Source organism: Pagrus major, chromosome 17 (assembly GCF_040436345.1).
Source record: "Pagrus major chromosome 17, Pma_NU_1.0".
Classification (NCBI taxonomy): Eukaryota; Metazoa; Chordata; class Actinopteri; order Spariformes; family Sparidae; genus Pagrus; species Pagrus major.
In genome coordinates this window covers 18,474,104-18,494,412 of record NC_133231.1, presented here as the reverse complement: position 1 = coordinate 18,494,412, position 20,309 = coordinate 18,474,104, and the positions used below count along the sequence as shown (strand labels likewise).

Genomic DNA, 20,309 nt, shown 5'->3' with positions numbered 1-20,309 from the left:
CCAATTTAGTATTGCACTTTTATAAAGTTGGGGGACTTGTGAGAGACGGATTAAAAACATAATGGTCTGAATCGTAGCAGCAGAGGCTGAGATATCTCAACTTTAGTAAGAGATCCACTGGATCCTAAATTTCCCATAATGCAACTCAAGTGTGTTATTCTGACTCTGTCTTTCAAACTCCACATCATCCGTTGGTGGTGCAGGATTTCTGCTATAGATTAGCAGTCTCCAAGCCCAAGCAAAGATAACACTGATGACATCACTATGACATCATCTCTACGTGACAAACACAACTGTAGTCGCACTAACCACAACTACTGAACTGATCTTTTATGTGTAAGACCAGTGAAGTCTTTCCCCTCACCTTGGTGTACACGCCCCACGACAGCTCCGTCTCAATCACCATGACAACGATGCCAAACATCCCGAAGATGAGAGCATAGTCACTCAGCCGCTTCCTCTTCTCGAACAGCGCCCTGCGATGCCCCAGTTTGTAACCAATGTTTTGGTTCTTCCGTTTGGAGGCCTTGGAGGTGCTGCCCCTGGCCCCGGTGCCCACTGCCCCGACCCCACCCTGCCTGCTGCCCGTGCCCGGCTGCGCCCGCCTGCTCTCCACCAGTGCGTGGTTCTGGTGGTAGATGGACATCTGGTTGGATGTGGAGTCAGTGATGTCATACCCTCCTCTGGGGTACGGCGAGTCTTCTTTGGATGAAATCACAATCTCCGGAGGGCTCTGGATTGGGGGTTGATTGGTAGAGGAGTGGGCCACCGAGGAGGTAGGAGGGGCTTCTCGCTGTCGGTCATGCCCCCCAGCGGTCGTCGCCCCAGCAACAGCTGAAACACCGGCCTCTTTGGTTTCGCTGCTGCTGTCTGATTCAATGAGGTTCCTGCGGGAGGCGCTGAGGCGGCTCAGGGGCTTCATGACCCCACCTGTGTACTTACAGGAGCTCATGGCGATCTCCGTGAAGGGGTTACTGTCCCTGCGGTGGACCAGCGGGCTGGCCTGTCTGTGTTTGCAGCCCCTCTCTCTCTCCCTGTCCCTCTCACGCTCTCTGTCCCTCTCCCGATCCATGGAGGGCGAGTGGGAGGAGTAAAAGAGGGCGTTGTAGACCGGGGAGTTGTCCCCACTAAGGCTGTGCTGCGAGCCCAGGCAGGAGGAGAGTGGGGTGCTGGTGGGGTGCAGGGCGTTGGGGATGGGTGGGGGCAGAGGCTGGGCTCCAGAGGATGACAGGGGCAACTTGGGGAGCGATGCTGGAGGCAAGTTGGGCGTGGCAGGTGACGGGGACGGGGTGCTGCCATTTAGGCGGTCGAGGCTTGATCCTCCCATGTGGTTGGAGTGGTTTGATCCTGGCTGGTTGCCAGCGGCGGAGGGATGGGATATACTGCCCAGGGGAAGGAGGAAGCGCTGGTCCTCATCCTCGCTCCCTCCTAGCAGAGCCAAGCTCAGAGAGGGGGGAGGCTCCATGGTCACGGATGTGGCCAGGCACCTGTCTACAGACAAACAGAAAACAAGAGAAGAAGAACTGTCAAGAAGAAGCACAGGGGGGAATATTTATCATGACAGGACAGACAGAGAGAGAGAGTGGGGCTGAAGAGAGGAGCTTTGTGATGGATAACGGTTAGTTAAAAGAAATGAGGGAAAAGACTGAACTCCAAAAGCTGAAGATGTGTGACAAAGAGGAGCAGCAGAGTGAAGAAAAGTAGCCATAATTGGGGAATATGTTCTTCCTTGAGTCGCATTTGAGTCAGCTGCCCAGTCAGCCCCTCTCAGCGGTCTCTCTCTGTTTCCCACTGTCCTCTCATTCTCTCACATCTCTCACATGCTTCCAGCCATCTATGCCATAAAATGTCATCTGTGTTACATTGATGTTAGCCAGGAGGAGGGTGCAGATCCTCCATGGAAATGAGATCAAGCTCAGAGACTAGAGGAGGATAATCATCCCACATCAGTCAGTACTGATAGCCGGAGAAGTCCTGTGACTGTGTGTGCACCTCAGTCAAAGCACAAGTTGTCTGCATTTGGTTGCATTTTGATTGATCCAAAACAATAACCTACTTTCAGTGTGATATAACCAGACACCTTCACGGCCCCCTCCTCCCCGTCTGCTTCTCTACCTACCTCCTACCTCTTCTCTCTCAGTCCCTGTCCCCCAGGTTAGTTGTGTTGAATCACTGGCTGGATGAAAATAGACCACCACACTTTTTCTTTTTCATGTTGTCACGGCCATCCCATCATCTTTCCGCCTCGCCTCCTTTCATATAGGTCCCTCCACAGGTCCACCTCGCTTTCGCCTCTCCGAAATTGCGCTTCCCCCCCCCCTCCACACAGATGTTCCCCTCCTCGTCTGCGCTCACACTTGATACGATCACTTTGCGTCTTCCTCAACCACCAGCGCTCTCTCGACGGTGCCCATTCCCGATCCCCGTCAGTCACAATCGACTGGAGATGAGGAGGAATAATCCATGGTGACTGGATTAAAGAAAAAAATAAAATAAAAAATCGGTCAACCTGTGGCTGCCAGCACGTCAAAAAAAAATGTGCATGAAGAAGAAGAAAAAAAACGCAAAGCTGAACGTCAAGTAACAGTCCTCAGATGAGCAGCGACGCCTGAGATTTAATATGTGACTCCACCGACTTCCACTCAATCTACAGCTCACTGTCTCCCCGGATCCGTCTCTCACTCTCTCCTCCAACTTCTCTCCCTCTTTCTCCGCCTCCAGTGCTGCCGTCCGCTCCCATTGGACGGAGTCAGAAAGGCGAAATAAGCGCTGAAAACAGGTGGCAGGATTTGCAAGGAGGTACCCGCCACACAAATGTATCATTTATTGCACACAGGTTATTATTATTATGTATTTTTTGTACTGTAGCCTCAGGGAACATCTAATGTCGTTGCTGCCTCTGTATCATAAAGATGGCCAATCTGGTCGTTCATGGCACCTGTTACGCCCACAGAAGGAGGCTGGAAAATCAATGAAACACACATGCATTGAGAGAATTATTATTATTATTATTTTTTGCGTTTATAAAATAATGTGTTGAACAAAACTATGATGCACTAAAATAAAAACCTGCAACACATGGCGTGGAGGAGGGTGTGGAAACAGGAGCGTCTCCGTGCGCACTTCTCTGTTTTCTGATTAAACCGAGTAATTCAGAAAAACCCCTTTGGATCATTGATGGTGTGTTCTGTAAAAAAGATAATATACTAGCCTCTAACCATGATGGTTTTTTTGTATTTCTTTTCTTATCTCGCGATGATCTGCGGGGCACCTGCTGCACACATTGCGGGGATAAACAAAGTTGCGGGGAATTGAATTGAATGTGATCTGAATAATTAATACCTGAAGGACAATACTTGATGATTAACAGGATACTGATATGAGCATTTTCCGTCAGGGATTCCCTCATTTCACTCCTAGCTGACTAATCAATTTATGATTCCAACTCTATACAGTCTATACAGCGTAATCCCACATAATTAGACTATTCCACCTGGCCTAATTGGTTTAGTATTATGGCTCCCTGTGTGCGTTATGTGCGCCCTTTAATCGGATGAGCGCAGACGCGGAATTATGTGGGAGCGGATTAGACCGTTTCCTTATAACAGGTCAGCCTATTCTGTGATTATGCGAGCTGACAGACATAAATAAAGCAAAAATCCTGAATGATTCCTAGTATTCATACAAACAGCAGCCATACGCTAACGCCTCACTCAGACAGTAAATGCGCAAGAAAGACAGACAGTGGAGAAACCATATGTTTCTGCTGCCGCTGTCATGTTTATTTGTGTGTTTTTGTTGTTTTGTTCTCTTAAAGATAGCCTTCATGTGTCTCCTTGAATGTGGTAGGGGATTATTTCGTCCGTCTCTTCCCCATGAGGAGGAGAAGTAAACACAGTAATGTGTTGTTCTCCCCCCTGGCTGAGTCGTGATGGGTCAGTGATGGAGAGTGACTGGCTCAACAAGCGGGAAATTCCTCATAGAAAGGCCCGGGGAAAGGTCAAAGGTCAAGGCAGCGCCATCATAGATAAAAGACATTTACTGTGGACAATGGGACAGAAATAATGAGACAGAGAAAGGAGGACAGAAAATATATATATTTGGGAGTTCATCGGTGGCCTACTTCTGATTTTAGTTTTAGACTGTTACCGTGAGGATATTTCTAAGATATCCAAGACAAGGTTATTAATAATAGTACAAACAATACATAATTAATAATAATAATGATAATCAGCAACAGTTTTGATAACAATTGAATCTAAATGATTATTTTCATTGTTCAAGCAAAAATATTACATTTTATCGGGCTCCATCTTGATTAAATTGCCAGAATGTGCTATTTTTCTATGTTTATATAATTGTAAAAAAGATCCTTGGTTCTCAACCTTTTACAAAACAGGTTGCCAAAATTATAAAAGACGTCGTTTTTGTGTGTGTACGTCCACATTTTGACTCACAAACAGATCCAAGAAAATCTATTTTAAGGCTAATTATATCACCAATGTACTGTTAAAACTGTTCACCAAAAGCTCACAAAATACGTTTGTTGTTTGTTCTATATATATTTTTTCTCAACAACCATCTGGCGACCCCTGGAAGTTCACTTGTGACCCACTCAGGGGGTCCTGACCCTGAGGTCAAGAACCAGTAAAATAGATATCATCAAGTGCCACCCCATTGTCCTAAAGAATGATTGGCTATCTGGCCAGTGAGAGGCGGACCTTAATTCAGTATTTTCAAATGTGCATTGTTTTGTTTTGTATGTAGCCTATGTATATATATATATATATATATATATATATATATATATATATATATATATATATATATATATATATATATATATATATATATAAAAATTTTATTTGTATGGTGCCACTCTGTTGTGATAAATAGGAATATTTAGCTTTTAAATCTCTTAAAAGACCTGATTGTAAGTCGCTTTGGATAAAAGTAAAGGGAAAGTAACGAACTGAAAGACACTGTTATGCTGGTCATTAAAATAGACATAATAAATTGTAAATTAATGCTATTCCAATATGTGTATTTGTGCACATATACCCCCCTATAAACCAGTGCTCCACTTGGCCCCCCTCCCCTCAAACAAATCTGGACACGCCCTGATATGGTTTTGATCTCACCTGCACAGTTGGTATAATCCTCCCCCTTTTTTTCCTCTTCCTTATCCAATAAAAAGACTCATCTAAATTATGTAAAAGAATAATCATCTGGGCTGAACTTGTTCTGGCAGCAGTTTCTTCACAGCTGCTCTGCCAATAAAACACAGCAGAGAGAGAGAGAATGAGATTTGACAAACACAATACGATACAGCGAAGCACAGAAAATGGAAAAAAGGGCTGCCAGAGAGCCAGGGGGACATTAGGACTGACAGAAAATAGGAATGGTGGCAGGCCACACTGTATATCCTTCACAAGTCTTAATATTGTCGACAGAGGTTAGGGGGCAGCAGAGTAAGATGGAGAGTTTGGAGCAATGAAAGCAGAGGGGAGTGACAGAGAGGACGACTGATGGGCCCGCTGAATGAAAAGGTTAGTCCACAGTCCTGCCCTGCAGCACACGTCAGATGCATGGGGCGAGAAATATGTGAACGAGAAAGTGAATAACAGAACACAACGAGGAATAATAAAGTGGGATGGCAGTTGCTATGCCAACGCTGTAGTATACAGATGAGTTCTTCTCACGCCACGTGAGCCATCTCTCTTTCTCATCTCCCTCTGAGTTTAAAGCCACATAAAAAGCTCGACTACAAGAAATGATACGGTATGAATCACGTAAAACTTCCAGTGACACAACAGGTGGGTGGATGGGTGGGCGGGGGAGGAGAGTAATGTGTCGGGGGGAGAAGAGAAGGGAGATGTAGAGGAAATGTGAGGATTTGGACAATGAGGGTCAGGAATGAAAGGAGAGAGCGACTGAATAGATTCTGATCACAAGGACAAACACACACATATTTTTCTAACATCGTATTAGATTAATAAAACATGGGTTATTTTTTCCTGCCGCCTCCTCTGAGCTGTTGAGTGCCCCCTCGAAAACACAAGGGGTGGAAAGCACTGAAGTCCTTTACTTAAAAGGCCTAATTTGATGTATTGGGAGATTATTCACTTCCTTGCAGAAGATTGATACCAATCTCATCGCTCTGGAGCAAATATGAAGCTACAGGCAGCAGCCAGTTAGCTTAATTTAGGAAATAATCCAGGACACAACCCTACATAGAACAACAAAATGTAATTTTTACACTTCTTTTTGTGTACAGATTAAATATACGACATATATATATATATTAATTAGTGATCTTTAGAGGTGCTTGTAGGCGGATCCTGCTACCTTTAGACAGGATCAAGCAAGTGTGTTTCTTCCAGTTTCCAGTCATTATACTAAGCTAAGCTAGCTGTCGGCTGGTTGTGGCTTCTCATCTAACTCATGGCATGAAAGCAAAAAGGGATTAACAAGATGTTCTCCAAATCTCTCTAACTATTCCTTATAATAAAAGTAATTATACCATATGGATATATACGTTTAATACAAACAGAAATCTCAGCTTTATACAGTTGTCATACTTCAAACAGATTCTGGTATCATCATGTCATCCGACAGGAGGGCACCAGACAACATGTGTGTAATTCTTGCTGGTCAATGTCATCCATTAGCTCATTATTATTTGAGGAGTCTGGATCTCTTCAAGGATCATCTTTATCTGTACGTTCAGACACCCAGAGTCTGCTGAAGGGCAGTGTGGACCCAAGTAAACACACAACATTAAACACTCTTACAGGAGAGAATCAGACATGACCACAAATTTCTCCCACACCCGCATTCAAAGTTTCTACTCTCATAAAAGTAGAAATGTAAATCTGAGAATGCCCCCACTACATAGCCTTTTATTACATGTTATGATTGAATTAATGGGTTTAAATTATTTTTTTAGATTTAGATTCTTAGATTTATATATAAAAAAAGTATAAGTATGAAGTATAAGATGACAAAAATAGCCAATAAATTAACAGTAGACAAAATCAAAGCTACGAAAAATTCTCAGTAACATAAATATAACATGTCCGAAATAAATAGAAGGGAGAAGTAAAATACTTCTCTGGTCCTAGCCCTGGTCCCACATACATGTGCAAAGTGACATATATTAATTCTGGTGCTGTCACATACATACAACACAATTGAATTACAGGGTTTTACAGATGCATGAGCTACTTTATGTGAGTGAAATGTAAAAGAAAGCATCTAAAACTGATCACATTACAAGTACAGTAGCATCAGATAGAAAATACTTTCTAAAATGTGTTGAATAATGTATGCTGGCTAACAAAACCACACTGACGGAACTTCGAGGTCAGCTAATGCAGAAAAAGGAAATGAAGAAGTTGATTTTTCTCCTGATCAGACACCTGTTGTTGGACAGATTTATGATAAACGTCAGAGAAGTGGTGAGTAAGTGCATTACTGCATGGCTCTCCTTAAAAAATCACTGGGCTGGCCCCACTATATCAGACATGCTCTTATTGTTGCCCTACGATGGCTCCACTGTATCTTAATGGCCCAGATTGCATTAGGGGCCTGGAAGCAGTGCGGGCTAACCCACAGCCTAAAACCCGACAAGCTGTATGCAGATGGATCTGTGCACAGCAAACAGCACTCTGATCTGACTGCCTGAGAGAGACTAATCAAATACAGAGAGCAGGAGACTACGGGGGGTAAAAGATACAGAGGAGGGGGGGGATGTGGAGGTGGTGGAGTGAGCGGTGGAGATCGCAGAAGGCTGTGTGGGTAATGCGTCCGCTCTCCCATTAAAGTGGCGAGCAAGCAGTGCGGAACATCTCGCCTCCAAACAACTGTGCCCTTTTAATGAAAGGACTGACACACATGCAGGCAAAGACACACACACACACACACAACATATTGACACAGCTTTATTAGATGTCTGCCAGAAATTGTGTGAAACACCAAACAAAATGCTAACCGCTTCATGTCAGGCCTTGTTTTTTGAGATATAAAATATTACATGGAAGTAAAGCGTTGTCAGCCCTGACTGACTGCAGGAGACAGTTGGTTAATAGTGCTGCTACAAGTGCGTGCTGCTGTCACGCTGCTAATATTTGGAAGTGTTTGAAGAGTTCAGAGGCTAACTACAGTTTCACACTGTCAGCATGATAGCAAAGTGTATGCTGCTCTGGTGCTGATGTACTGGATGTGTGTTTGTGTCAGCTGTCTCCTGACTAAAAGTCACCAGTCAGCAGACTAGACACTGCCGGATTTCCACTCATACACACTTTTCCTGTCACTTTAACATCCAAGACCCTTTTTTTCCCCTCTGAGGTTTGGGTTGATTTTGGTTGGCTTTCATGTTTTTTTTTTAGGTTGGATACTGGGCAGCAATTCTAGTCGTGGAGTCTCTGATCAGCTGCTCTTTCTTCATGCCCAGTTGGTTTAAAAGATGTCGAGTCACCGCTCCAGCCAGGCAAGGTGATTATCTTGGCTTTTGTCGAAGCTAGCTATCACAAGGCCAGGGGACGATGGCAACATCATATTCCCAGTTGCCACTCACAATCCAGATGATGACTGTGGCCAGTGCTGCCATGCTCTCGACATCACTCCTTGGAAAGCTTCTGCTCCTCCTGGTCCAGCTCCTCTGGAACAGCCTCTTGACTGACATTGTGTCCAAGAGTGTTTTGATATGCTGTCCTGCAGCATCCGCAGGTTCTGTTGCCCCAGATCCAAAAACAGCCCAACTCAGGGATTCTGTGCAGACCTTCCTCATTATCACAGTTATTGTCACTTAGTTTCACTTCATTAGTATAACCATGGTATGTTTTTGCCCTTACCAATCGGTTGCAACTGACATATCTGTCCTTCTGGTATTATTTTTAGTGCACCTGAAGTTCAGTTTTAGTTGAGGATATAATATGTACGAATTCACACTTAAATGACTCGACCTTTGTTATATATTGTAAGATGTAAAGTTGTGTACTTACGTTACCCCAAATGTTTCCAACAGTGTTCAAACCCGGAGAAAAAAGGAAGCAGTTAGTTTCATTTCACCTGTCGCTACTTCCGGGACAGGAAAGTCAGCAAACTAAACTAAACTTAACGTGAATGAAACTTTAAAACATCGTTTGTGAACATTTGTGTTTTTTGTGTATTTACTACCAGCAAAACAAGCATAACCATGGGATCATTACTGTGCTTAAGTCGTAAGTTGCAACAGCACACCATTGAGGTGTGGTCAACTCTCACTCGCCAGAGACTTCGGTTCTCTCTTCTTTCGCCTCTCCCCTCAGTGATGCTGTTTGTCCAGTAAAGTAGCCTACAGTTGATAAATAGGAGTGAAGATAAATCCACTTTTTAATTCCAAAATTATAATTATAATCTCTGAGCTCTCCTCCTGTCGGTAAATGGCTCATCCATCCCCACTCAAAAGCCAGCAAATGTCTTTTGTTTTGTTTCGATAGAGAGACCCCGAGTTGCAGAAATTACACATACATGGACTTACAACAACTTGTGCAGCTGTCAGTCTATTGATCCTGCTGCTATTTGTCATGAATATAGCGAGTTATTTTTTTATTTGACCGTAGAGAGATAACTGGAGAGAGACACGAGGAATGGAGTGAATCTCTCCTTCCACCCCGTAGTCACCAAAATAAATATTTTACCCTGTTTTTACAAGACACACATCTTTCCAACATTATTTTTTTAGAAATCAGGAGAAAATGATCTTCGTTGGACACCTGTCTCTGTCTCAGCAACAGACTTATCAGCTGTTCCCATTTGCAATCCGAATATTAAGCTCTGATTGTTCAATTCTTTCTCCAAATGGCAGAAACACTCATCAATGACCACAATACCAGATCCATTTGAGTCCCTCAACAAATGTGAGATACGTGAAGTAATTCAGTGGCATCTACTTTTCCCCCTCTCAGCGCTGATTAACTACATAAAGGTGTGGTTGTTCCACTCGTCAGCCAACACCGTCCTTTCTTCTGCTGATTGAAACGACAGCGATAGTTCTGAGAAGCCGCGTCAAATTTAGTCCCAGTTTAATGCTGAGGCAGCGGGGAGTCAAGGTCTCAAACCTTTTGACAAAGGGAATGTAATACTGTATGCTATGTGTCATCCTTGATTGAAGAGGCAATTGGCCAAGTATGTGTGCAGCTGTCCTGATACTAACATTTATACGTGTTAAAGGGGTTCAGAAGCTAATTACAGTTTCAAAGTGTCAGCGTGATAGTAAAGTGTATGCAGGGTTGGTGTTAGTGTGTGTCTGAGATTCTGCAGTCTCCCTGAGTCAGCTGTCTCTTATCTCTCAGCTAAGTGACACTGCCTGATTCCTGCCAGACTTTTTGTGACACTATTCCTTAAAAAAGTGCTGTCGAACGGTAATGCCAGTTTTGCTAGATTTAATGTAGTGTGTCTTCATAGTGGTGACCAAATTATACTGCCACTGTACTTCCCTGGTGCTATTGTACTGAACAGTGTCCAAATATCCATTCAGTAGTGTCATAACTGACACTAGCTTTGGTGACTATATAATAACATGCAGTAGCCACCATTACATTCAGCTACCAAATGTGAAAAGGGAAATAATACAAGCGTCATAAAAGTTGTCAATATGCAAAGCAAAATCCAAATAGCTTCCGTTCCAATTATCACTTGTAGAGAAAAAAGCATCATAACATAAAAAAAACATAAAAAGAGGAGAAATTTATTTTCCTCAATGCAGAAAAAAGTGTAAAGTGCAAAACAAACCAGCTTCTCTGCACTTGCGTCATTACATCTTTGTCAGCAATGAAGTTTTCCCTCATTACCAAACTTTTCTCTGCCGTTCTGGCTTCAGCCTCCACAGGAGCCACTTTTTTTTAGAGTTGTGCAACCTGATAAGGGGACGTTAAAAAAGTATGTTTATCGGCAAGATACAGCAGCTCGTCTCACACATGAAATGATGTCGTGGTTCTGATTTTGTCCACTTGTTATCGTTCTTTTGGGCCGAGCTCAAGGTCCACTCGCTCGCTTGCTCTGGAGCTTTCCGCAGAATCAAAAGGTCTTCATCAACAGATTGAGATTACTCAATTGCCATTTAACTGTAGATGTTCAATCTTTTTCTATAATTCTAAGAACCTCTAGGACTTCTCATATATGCAGAAGTTGACATTGTTTTATTGTGTTTTGTGTTTTTCTGTCAACACATATACATAATGTACATATTCATAGCACTGAGATTTATAGTCAAATTGGTATTCTTATGCTGTTAGTGGTAGCCATGTTGCTAACGCGCCGTTTGCCACAGCTACCGCTACCTGTAGCTGCCATTAGCTAGTCAGCTCAGCAAGCCGTGCAGCTAGTGCTCTTTATGAACTTAGTCTGCCCAGACTGGGAGCTCAGAGCTCCAGAGTAGTGTTGGTGTTGTTTACCATCATACTATCACCTCCTGAAGGTATAAAGTGGCAAGGGGCTAGCTGGTTAGCATGCTAACTTCAGTAGATATATCTGCAACACAAAACACAGAGGAATGGTCAGAACTGTTTTATATTTCTCAACCTTTCTGTTCATAATTTTAGTTATTTTTCTCAATGTGTTAAAGTAAAATTCTTACATATTGCAGCTTTAATTAAAAAAAAATAATAAAAAAGCTCTCAAAATTTGATGGCAAATCATCAACAGTTGTTGAGATTTTTCAACCCACTGACATTTGAAGGTTTGCAATATTCAACCTCGGCTTGAGAGACTATTTAAGATGAAAAATTAATGACACTGTAACACTCCATTATACAGTCCCACTACTGTACTCCATTTGGACACATACTCCTACACTCAATTACTGCCCCATGATATGACGCATTACACATACTGTAGGTGGGCTTCATAGAAAGTGCTGCATGATTTTTCACCATGGCAGTAACATTGTCAGTTTTAGTTCTTTCTGTGCCATTACCACATTACATTATTTTGTACCAAACCCAGTAAAATGGCAGTACAGTTGTGACATTATTACACTGCGGCCAGGACCATTGTATAAAACATTAGTGCCAAACTGAAAATACCATCCATTACCCTCACAGCACCAAGGCCCCTCTTTTCCTTTCTGATGCCTCAAGGACTTGGGGTTCCGTCCCTCCTGTCACACCTTCGATGGCCAGTATAAATTTGCACCCGACTCCACAGGTTCTCATGATCTTGTGTTTTTTTAAGCTGAGCTCCTAAGCCATCTCTCTCCCCACTCAGCCTTCATGTATTCCCTCCTTCCCCTCTCTCGTTTATTTCCATTGGAGAGCATCGATTGGCTCGTTTAAGCCCTTCGGTCTGGACTAATATTTCACTCCATGCAGCCCTGATCCACTTGTCCATCCTTCCTCCCGTCGTGCTTTACTCCTCTCCTTCTACCATTAGTCCTGCCCTCCCACCATCCAAATACTTGAAAGGAGGAGAGACAAGCCCTCATTATGCACACAGGCCATTTGGACTGCACAAACACACGTTTAAATCACTATTTTCCACTTGAAGGGAACCTCATGATTGATCTCTAAGCTCCGACTGTAAGTGGAGGTCTATTATCATACAAACTGGTAGAACCAGAGGATGCCTTTCGTGATTTTTCCTTCTGTCAGAAGTTGCTTGGATCACACTTCTACACATCCTCCTCTAATGAAACAGGCTGTTTCGGGGGCATTAACAATAAAACTATTTATGAGGCTCTACACTGATTGGCTGGTAATGTTGCTGCCGTCCTGTCCCTCGAGAGAGACAATTGCTGCTGAGCAGGAAACAAGACCGGATCTGATGCTGCGCAGAACTGATTCAGAAGTAGACACTGAATATCACTATTTGTTCACAGTGACACCTCGCCGAGAGCGGCAGCTCCAAATGGCTTGTTCAAATGTTCATAGTGTTACTGCATCACATTTAAACAAGGCTGAAACAGTGCCGAGTATCAGTGTTATCCATTATTATGGTTTTACAATGCATAACTTCATCTCTGCAAGATTACACCGAAAACAGGCACATTTCGATTTCCATAATACCCACTTTTGGGCCTTTTGCTTATTTGGTTGTCTATATCTTTGCACTTTTGATGCTATTTGCATGTGGTTAGATGTTACTCGGTTGCCCTGTTTGAACCAAATGTAGGCCTACACTCATTCACTTATGCAGAACCTTACCCAAAAAAAGTCCTTAGCCTAATTTTAGTTTAAAACATAAAAAATGAACTAGTTTAAGATAATCGGATTATCTAGAACAGATGTGACTTTATGCACCATGTTGAGTGCCTCATCTCAGTGCTTCATTCCACTCCGCCAACATAGAGCAATGGTAGCTAAAGATTAAAAATGAAATCTGCCAACAAAAGCTAACCATCGCCTTTCTTAGGTCATATGTTGGTCATGGAAAGGGGCTTTTGGGGTCCAGAGGGAACTCATTAGGCCTCATTCACGAAATGTAAATAACCAAATCTGACAGTGAAGTGCCTTTAACATATGACTCATCATTCAGCTAATAGGGCTACTAGCCTCACGACCAACTCGGCATATTGGCTAACGGCAGCTAGTAGCTACAGCCATACCTAAAAAGAGATCACTTCATATAAAGTGCTGGTCAATAGATAAACTAGATTTCAGTGCTGCAGATTGATTGAGAAATCTACCCAAAAATGTCGTCAAGCGACTACATCTACAAACTAGAAATGGCAGAAAATGGTATGGGATACGCATGGTCCAGTACAGGAGGGTGGTTAAAGCTGACCAAAATATCATTAGTACCCATCTACAGAGCATCAGTGATATTGGCGAGATGTCTGCAGAGCCTGAAAAAAAAAATACTAAAAAAACAACAAAAAAACATCCACCCCAGCCTCATCCAGTTCACCCTGCTCCTGTTTGGCAAGAGATACAGAAGTATTCTTTGCCATACCACCAGACTACTACAGAGCAGCTTCGACTCCTCAATTCATCCTCAGCACTCCATCATGAAAACTGTTTATTTTTAGGACTTATTTATTCATTCATTTATATATATATATATATATATATATATATGTATATATATATGTATATATATATATATATATATATATATATATATATATATATATATATATATATATATATATATATATGTATATATGTATATATATATGTACATATATATATATATATATACATATATATGTACATATATATATATTTATGTATCATAAACAACTATAATTTGACTGTACAATCCTGGTTGTATAATCATAATTAAATCAGCTCTTCAATCTGTCATGAACGTCAGGTCACCTGGGCTGGATTTCATGTAGCCTCCCTCCGCTCCACACATTCACACAGCCTCCAGGCTGAAGGTGAGGACATGTTTCCATCTGCTGATCCTTTGGAGCATTGCAATTGACTCTGCAGCTATTTGGAGGCAGACTGGAACTAAATGCCACCTTGAGGAAAGGAGCACCTGCTGTAAAAACAAGCATCTACTCACTCAAACTTTCAGCTTAGAGTCTCTCCAGTCATTATTTCTCATGCCCAAAGCTTTGTCACAGATGAGAGTCAAAAACAGAGGCACTGCTGGACATTTACAGTCCCCCTTAGTGAAACTCAATAGCAGCTCTGACACACTAAAGAAGGCAGTGATAAATAAATAAAATGCTCTAACAGACTGATAAGAAAAACAAACAAAACCCAGAAACACATCACTCCACTGAAACAATGCTACGTATTTATTTTTTTCCTTACTTTCCAAACTTCATTGGTAAAAAAACAGCATATTCCATTGCAGTTTAATTAAAACATCAGGAAAAAAATATAGAAAAGCAATTGTAGATGATTTACAAAATATATACATTAAACCTATACAAATACATACACACACAGACATATATACAGCTTTATAATCAAACATCCACTTTTGCAAACAGTGGGGTCCAAAAGTCTGAGTCCACTATGAAGAACTGTTGATTTAATGATAAAAATAACAAAACTTTTCAAATTTACTTTCCTTTAAAGCTCCTTTTTCAAGTTCAAATGCATCAAGATAATGTAATCTCTTATGGTATAATTTGTAAGAAATGGCCAGAATTCAAAGGCAGATCCAAAACTGTAGTCAGCAGCATATCTGCTGATAATGATACTCTTTGTTTTAACCATCTATTGCTATATAGCAACTAGCCACTGTTAGCAAGTAGCTCAGGTAGCCATGGAGCTAAGTGGCCTCGCAGTGAACATGGCTGGACACCAGACTGGGACTGAACACAGCCTCCGAGACCAACAGATGCTCGGATTAACGACGATGAGGATTCATTTTGTCCAAACCAAAGGAGATTGTAGAGAGACAAACTAAGACTGTTTTGGTGAGTTTTATTAGTTTACGGTACAAATTGCTCCTTTAAAGAACTGCAATGAATACTAAAAAACAATATCCGTCTTGCTACATTATGTCTTAAATGAGTAATTCCTTTCGCAGGTACTGCTGAGAAAATAGTTTCCACTTGTTTTTAAGTCACAGTTTTAAAACTGTATGAAGGATCAAACAGTAAAAAAGTCCTAAATTAAAACTTAAGAGAGCCAGCTACATATTAACTAGAGAGGTGCCATTCTGTTCCACAGAGGCACAACACCACAAGCTTAAAACAGTCTGAATTTTTGTCTGCAGTTACTAGACCTCAAACACAATGTATGTGAGAGTGACAAACTGTAACATGATTGTTACTGTGCATTTTCAAAAACAAAACCCAAAAAATGATGAATTTCTGCACTACATTTCTACAATACAAGAACACAGGAGGACAAGAAATTTTGACTTTCCCTAAATTAAAAATGATTTTACTAACTGCATTAACATAAAAAATAAACTATTTGATGAAACATTTGTTGGTTTTCGATAAATGACAGTTTCTGGAACTGGACTCAGGCTTTTGGACCCCACTGTACATCTGTGTGTTCATGTATTTGTATATACCTGATGTATATATTGCACCATCCATCTACACGTCAAAAACCAAAGACGGAGACCAAGAGACTACAACCTCTCCTTAGACACCAAAACCGTCCTCACTTAGCAGTCCTCAAGAACTGGCCATGCAAGAGAACCAAAAGCCTTTTTGTATCGAGTTGTTAAAAAAAACAAAAACAAAAACAAAAAAAACAGGCAGGACAGTTGAGACTTTCCAGGACTTGCTAGCATGGCCAGCTGCTGATGAACTTACAGACAAAAGTGAAGAAAAAAGGAGAAATACTCAAACGCACACAGGAAAAACAACATAGCATAAGAACAGAACATTTGTATTCCTTGGAGGTCATGACATCAGTAATTCTATATAAAAGCACGAAGCACAGAGATGAATGGGCTGATCAAAAGGGGCACACTGACTGGTGCTATGCTAATGGTAACCATAGCAACAAAATATGGATGCACAGCTGAGGGAGAACAGCAACTTTAAATTGTACTCAGAAAAGGGGCCTGATTGAAGGCTTCAGAGTATGTACAGGAGCTACAGCCTCAAATGTCTGACAGTGAATGTTTGGTCAGAATAGAAGTTGGCATTGATATTCTTATTTACAGTGAACGCCTCTTGTGTACAATGTAAGCCGGGACTTCTTTGAGCAAGGACTACTTTTCAAGTTAACTTATGACATCTAACTAGGGTGGGTGAAAGATTGAGATTCCTGCTGCGAAGGTCCCATTATCTCTGCTCGCTGGCTTAAAAGGCAGCTGTTCGTATTAGGGGAGCCCAAAAAAAATAATAAGCACTTCATGAAAGAGGACGAAAAATTAAGGTAATCACAATTGCAAACACTGATACAATGGTGGGTCATATTGGGTTGGATGCCAATTAGCAGCACTTCTCAGCTACTCAAGCTCTCCTGGCAAAATTCAACGACAAACAGAAGCCAAATCAACTGGGTCCAAACTGCAATGGCGACGGTCAGAGAACCTGTAAAAATGAGTTCACATATCGAGTAGACCAGTGGAAAAATAACAGCAGCGTATTCCAAACACTACAATGACAAAGGGAAAAATAAAAATTGAAACCAACCCAGTTCTAAGCACCATAAAGGAAGCTGACAAACTCACTAACTGATTTGCAAACTAATACAACTCAACCTTAGAACCCCTCTGCTATCGTCCGACAGCGGTTCAGCCTCTGGCGGAAACAGCCAGTGTTTAGGGGCTTCTGATGTAGCCAGCACAAGACTTCATCTTCCATGTGCCAGTCATTGCTTACAATAGCAACTTGTTATGCAAGAATGGAATTGGAGTTGAGAGACTACTCTTAATTTATCTGCATATGAATACAGATAAAGAAAAAAGCTTAAAAAAACTAGCCTCGTCATCAATAGTAGAAGGGTTCTGAGTTTGTGTTTCGGCCAATGTGCTCCGACTCTTATGCTCTCCACGTGGTGGGTCAATTTCTGCATTCAAATGCAGAAATTTGTTCATAGAGATCAAATACAAACCAGAATTGCAGCAGTGTTTACCATGGTGACTCTTCATGTAGTGTTTACATTATTCTGTACACCCCGTGCATCTCTCCATAGCTCTCTGTGACCCCACTCATCCTCCAGGCTTTGTCCTCTTCCTTTCATTTATTCTGTCCTTTTCCATCGCTCCTCCTCTGCAGCCTTTAACCATGTTCCATCACAAGATACAGTTCTGGCCGCTGGCTACACATTTTTTGATTGTCCTTTTTTTCCCCTTCAATCTGTCCCTGCCTTGTGCTTTTCTCCCCCCCACATATTTATATCACCCTCTTAATAGCAACACCCTGAACTGTCCTATGCCTCCTCTTGCTTTATCTCCATTGCTCCTCCGTTTCTACTGCTGCCGTATCCCACAGGGACACTTGCTCCATTGTTCCCGTTTCCCTCCCCTGCCTCAAAGCTCTTCTCTTCCAGTGGCTTGCTAATCCAGGCGCCGTAACCGTGGACGCTGAGAGCCCGGAAAAACTGCTGCTTTGCTAGCTGGAAGGACGTGGCTGACATCTTGGCCTGGGAGTATGAGGGCAGGGAGAGGAGGTCAGTGCGGCCGCAACGCTGGCACAGAGTGCGGAACAGACCGAACAGGTTGGACTTGGAGACTCGGGACACGCTCAGTTTGTTCCTAGAGGGAAGAAATTATAGTGCTCTTTAGTGTAGTTCATAAATACAAAAAAGTGTGTCAGTCATGGAAAACATAGATTGTCTGGCAAGCTGGCGTGACACATTTTTTCCCGCTGATCACGCAGTGTTTCCTATTTAGCTTACTTAACTGCCTACTGTTCAGTTTCGTGTGACTTAATTAAAATTTTATCAAGCTTGTGGTTACTTGACAGTTTTTACTGAATACAAAAGAGCACTTGATATGATCCAAAATAAAATAAAGGCTGCCTATGTGTAAGTTTTGTAAATGGGTCATTCATGGTTTCTTATCACAGGATGAGGTGATTCCAGCAGCAGGCACAGAGAACCAAATTATAAAAACTGATTGTCAAATCTTCAAATACTGTTTCTGGACAGAAAATGACTTTTTACAATGACATAGCATCCTTATGATCAATAATTCATACAGACAGATAAAAACACATTTTCAGAACTAATTTTAGAGGCAGATTGAGCTCTTGGATATATCTACTTGAAATTAAAAATCTTCACTCAGGTTAATCCAAAGTTATTGTTTGTCACTAGAGAACAACAAAAACACTCAACAGCAGCACTACAGTCGTTAAATAATAAATATCTGAGTGGATAAGAACAGACTATGCATCCAATCTAAAGTATTAATATACAATGCTTTACCTATAAGGAGCGACAGGATTTGTATGTTTTGCATACCCATCTAGTTTGCCTTTGGTCCCGTCCAGCACCTCCACGCTGTGCTGGTCTGGAAAGCTCCAGTTCACACTGGACTCCTTGGTCTTGCCCGTGTGACGTGTGGAATCATACACACTCACCCGGCCCACCTACAGTCCAACCAGGTGGTGTGGAAGAGGGCAAGTGGGGAGACAGAACATATTTTTTTCATTAGGCCTAATTTAGCCCTTCACTGTGATTCAGCATTTCCAAACAGAGCGTGTAAAATTGGTTGTGTAATGCGTTTGTCAGTGTGACGGCTGTGTCACGCTGTGAGTCGATTAGGATGGAAGATTCAACCAATGTCACTGACTGTGTGGATGAAAGTCAAGACAGTGTTCAAAAATGGGCTACAACAACAAGCTGAGCTGTGCTTAACCCCTTGTATAGACGTGGCTAGCGTGACCACAGTGGTCAAGTCTGTACCGGTTCCCTCTTATCCACAAGTTTCAAAGTGTTAAGCAGCAAAGGAGCAGCCAAACTTTCTGTGCAGTTTTCCTTTGATGCATTTGAGAAGTCCTGATCCATTTTTCCAATGTATATGATTGTGTTAAATAGTAGCCTGCTTCATAGCGAGTGGCCAAAGGTTAGCAGTGAAGTTGTGTAATGGCCGTACATTAACAGCTTATGTTAAGGTTTGCCAATGAAAATAAAACTGCAGCGATACCACGAAGTTTTTGTGTTTTGCTTCTCAGCTGCTGGGCAAAAGTGAAGGGAGAGTCTGTGAGATGACAAACAGCAGCAGACTCTGCTCTGGCTCTGTAGCAGAATGTACATAAATATATTAATTCACTGTCTTATTAATATTGGACACCAACCTTACTTTTACACGTGTATTGTCGGGGGAAAAAAAGAGATTGGAAGTGTAAATAAACTCTTCGGGTTGCGTTTACGCCTGTGAGATGCAGTGTGCACGGAGCTGGTGAAGACAGCTACACAGATCAGGATGACAACATATGCGTTGAGTGAGACATTTGAGGTAAAAACACGTCTGACACATTTGCTGTCTAGACACAGGTAACTGCCAGCTCCTGCATCCAGAGTTATGAGAGTGACCTACATGCTTTTTGCTAATTGATGGATGAGCCAAATTTTAAGAAGATGAGCAATGAAGAAACAGTAGTGCAGGTACAAATAGGAGAGTTGGCAGCTTAATTGATTAATTTAGTGAGAATGACCTCAATACTCCTGATTAATGTCCACATATGACACTGCCAAACACGTACCTCCGGGTGGTTCAGCGTAAAGGGAGTGGGGAGACTTTGGCCGAACGCTTCACCGTCTCTGGCAAGTCGACAGCAAACAGCACGCGTCAGGTGCCCGTGGCTGTACAGATAGCCTGACAGATCAGAACAGCAAAGACACAGTGTAGAACAGAAATTTGAGACAAGAAGCAGTGTAAAAGTGGGAATTCATCCAGCTTCACTGCTGGGAACTCTCATGAATATTTGTCACAATATCTGCTCGTCA

The 20,309-nt window shown here is 42.1% G+C and overlaps 2 protein-coding genes across 6 annotated transcripts in view; both read right to left on the bottom strand.

Moving 5' to 3' along the window:
* The window catches only part of kcnn3 (potassium intermediate/small conductance calcium-activated channel, subfamily N, member 3), a 48,357-nt gene extending 46,892 nt beyond the window's left edge, over window positions 1-1,465 (bottom strand). The window contains exon 1 of the mRNA XM_073485744.1: window positions 365-1,465. Coding sequence (XP_073341845.1) covers window positions 365-1,465 — 1,101 coding nt within the window. The remainder of the gene's footprint in view (window positions 1-364) is intronic.
* A 13,243-nt stretch (window positions 1,466-14,708) lies between these two features.
* adar (adenosine deaminase RNA specific) overlaps window positions 14,709-20,309 on the bottom strand; it is a 17,019-nt gene continuing 11,418 nt past the window's right edge. For 3 of the 5 annotated variants that reach the window (XM_073485086.1, XM_073485088.1, XM_073485087.1), the window contains exons 14-16: window positions 20,066-20,178; window positions 18,786-18,949; window positions 14,709-18,111 (exon numbers count right to left, since the gene is read on the bottom strand). In XM_073485086.1, the coding sequence (XP_073341187.1) occupies window positions 17,787-18,111; window positions 18,786-18,949; window positions 20,066-20,178 (602 nt within the window). In that variant the 3' untranslated portion in view covers window positions 14,709-17,786. The remainder of the gene's footprint in view (window positions 18,112-18,785; window positions 18,950-20,065; window positions 20,179-20,309) is intronic. The other 2 variants (XM_073485089.1, XM_073485091.1) reach the window with 1 other exon arrangement.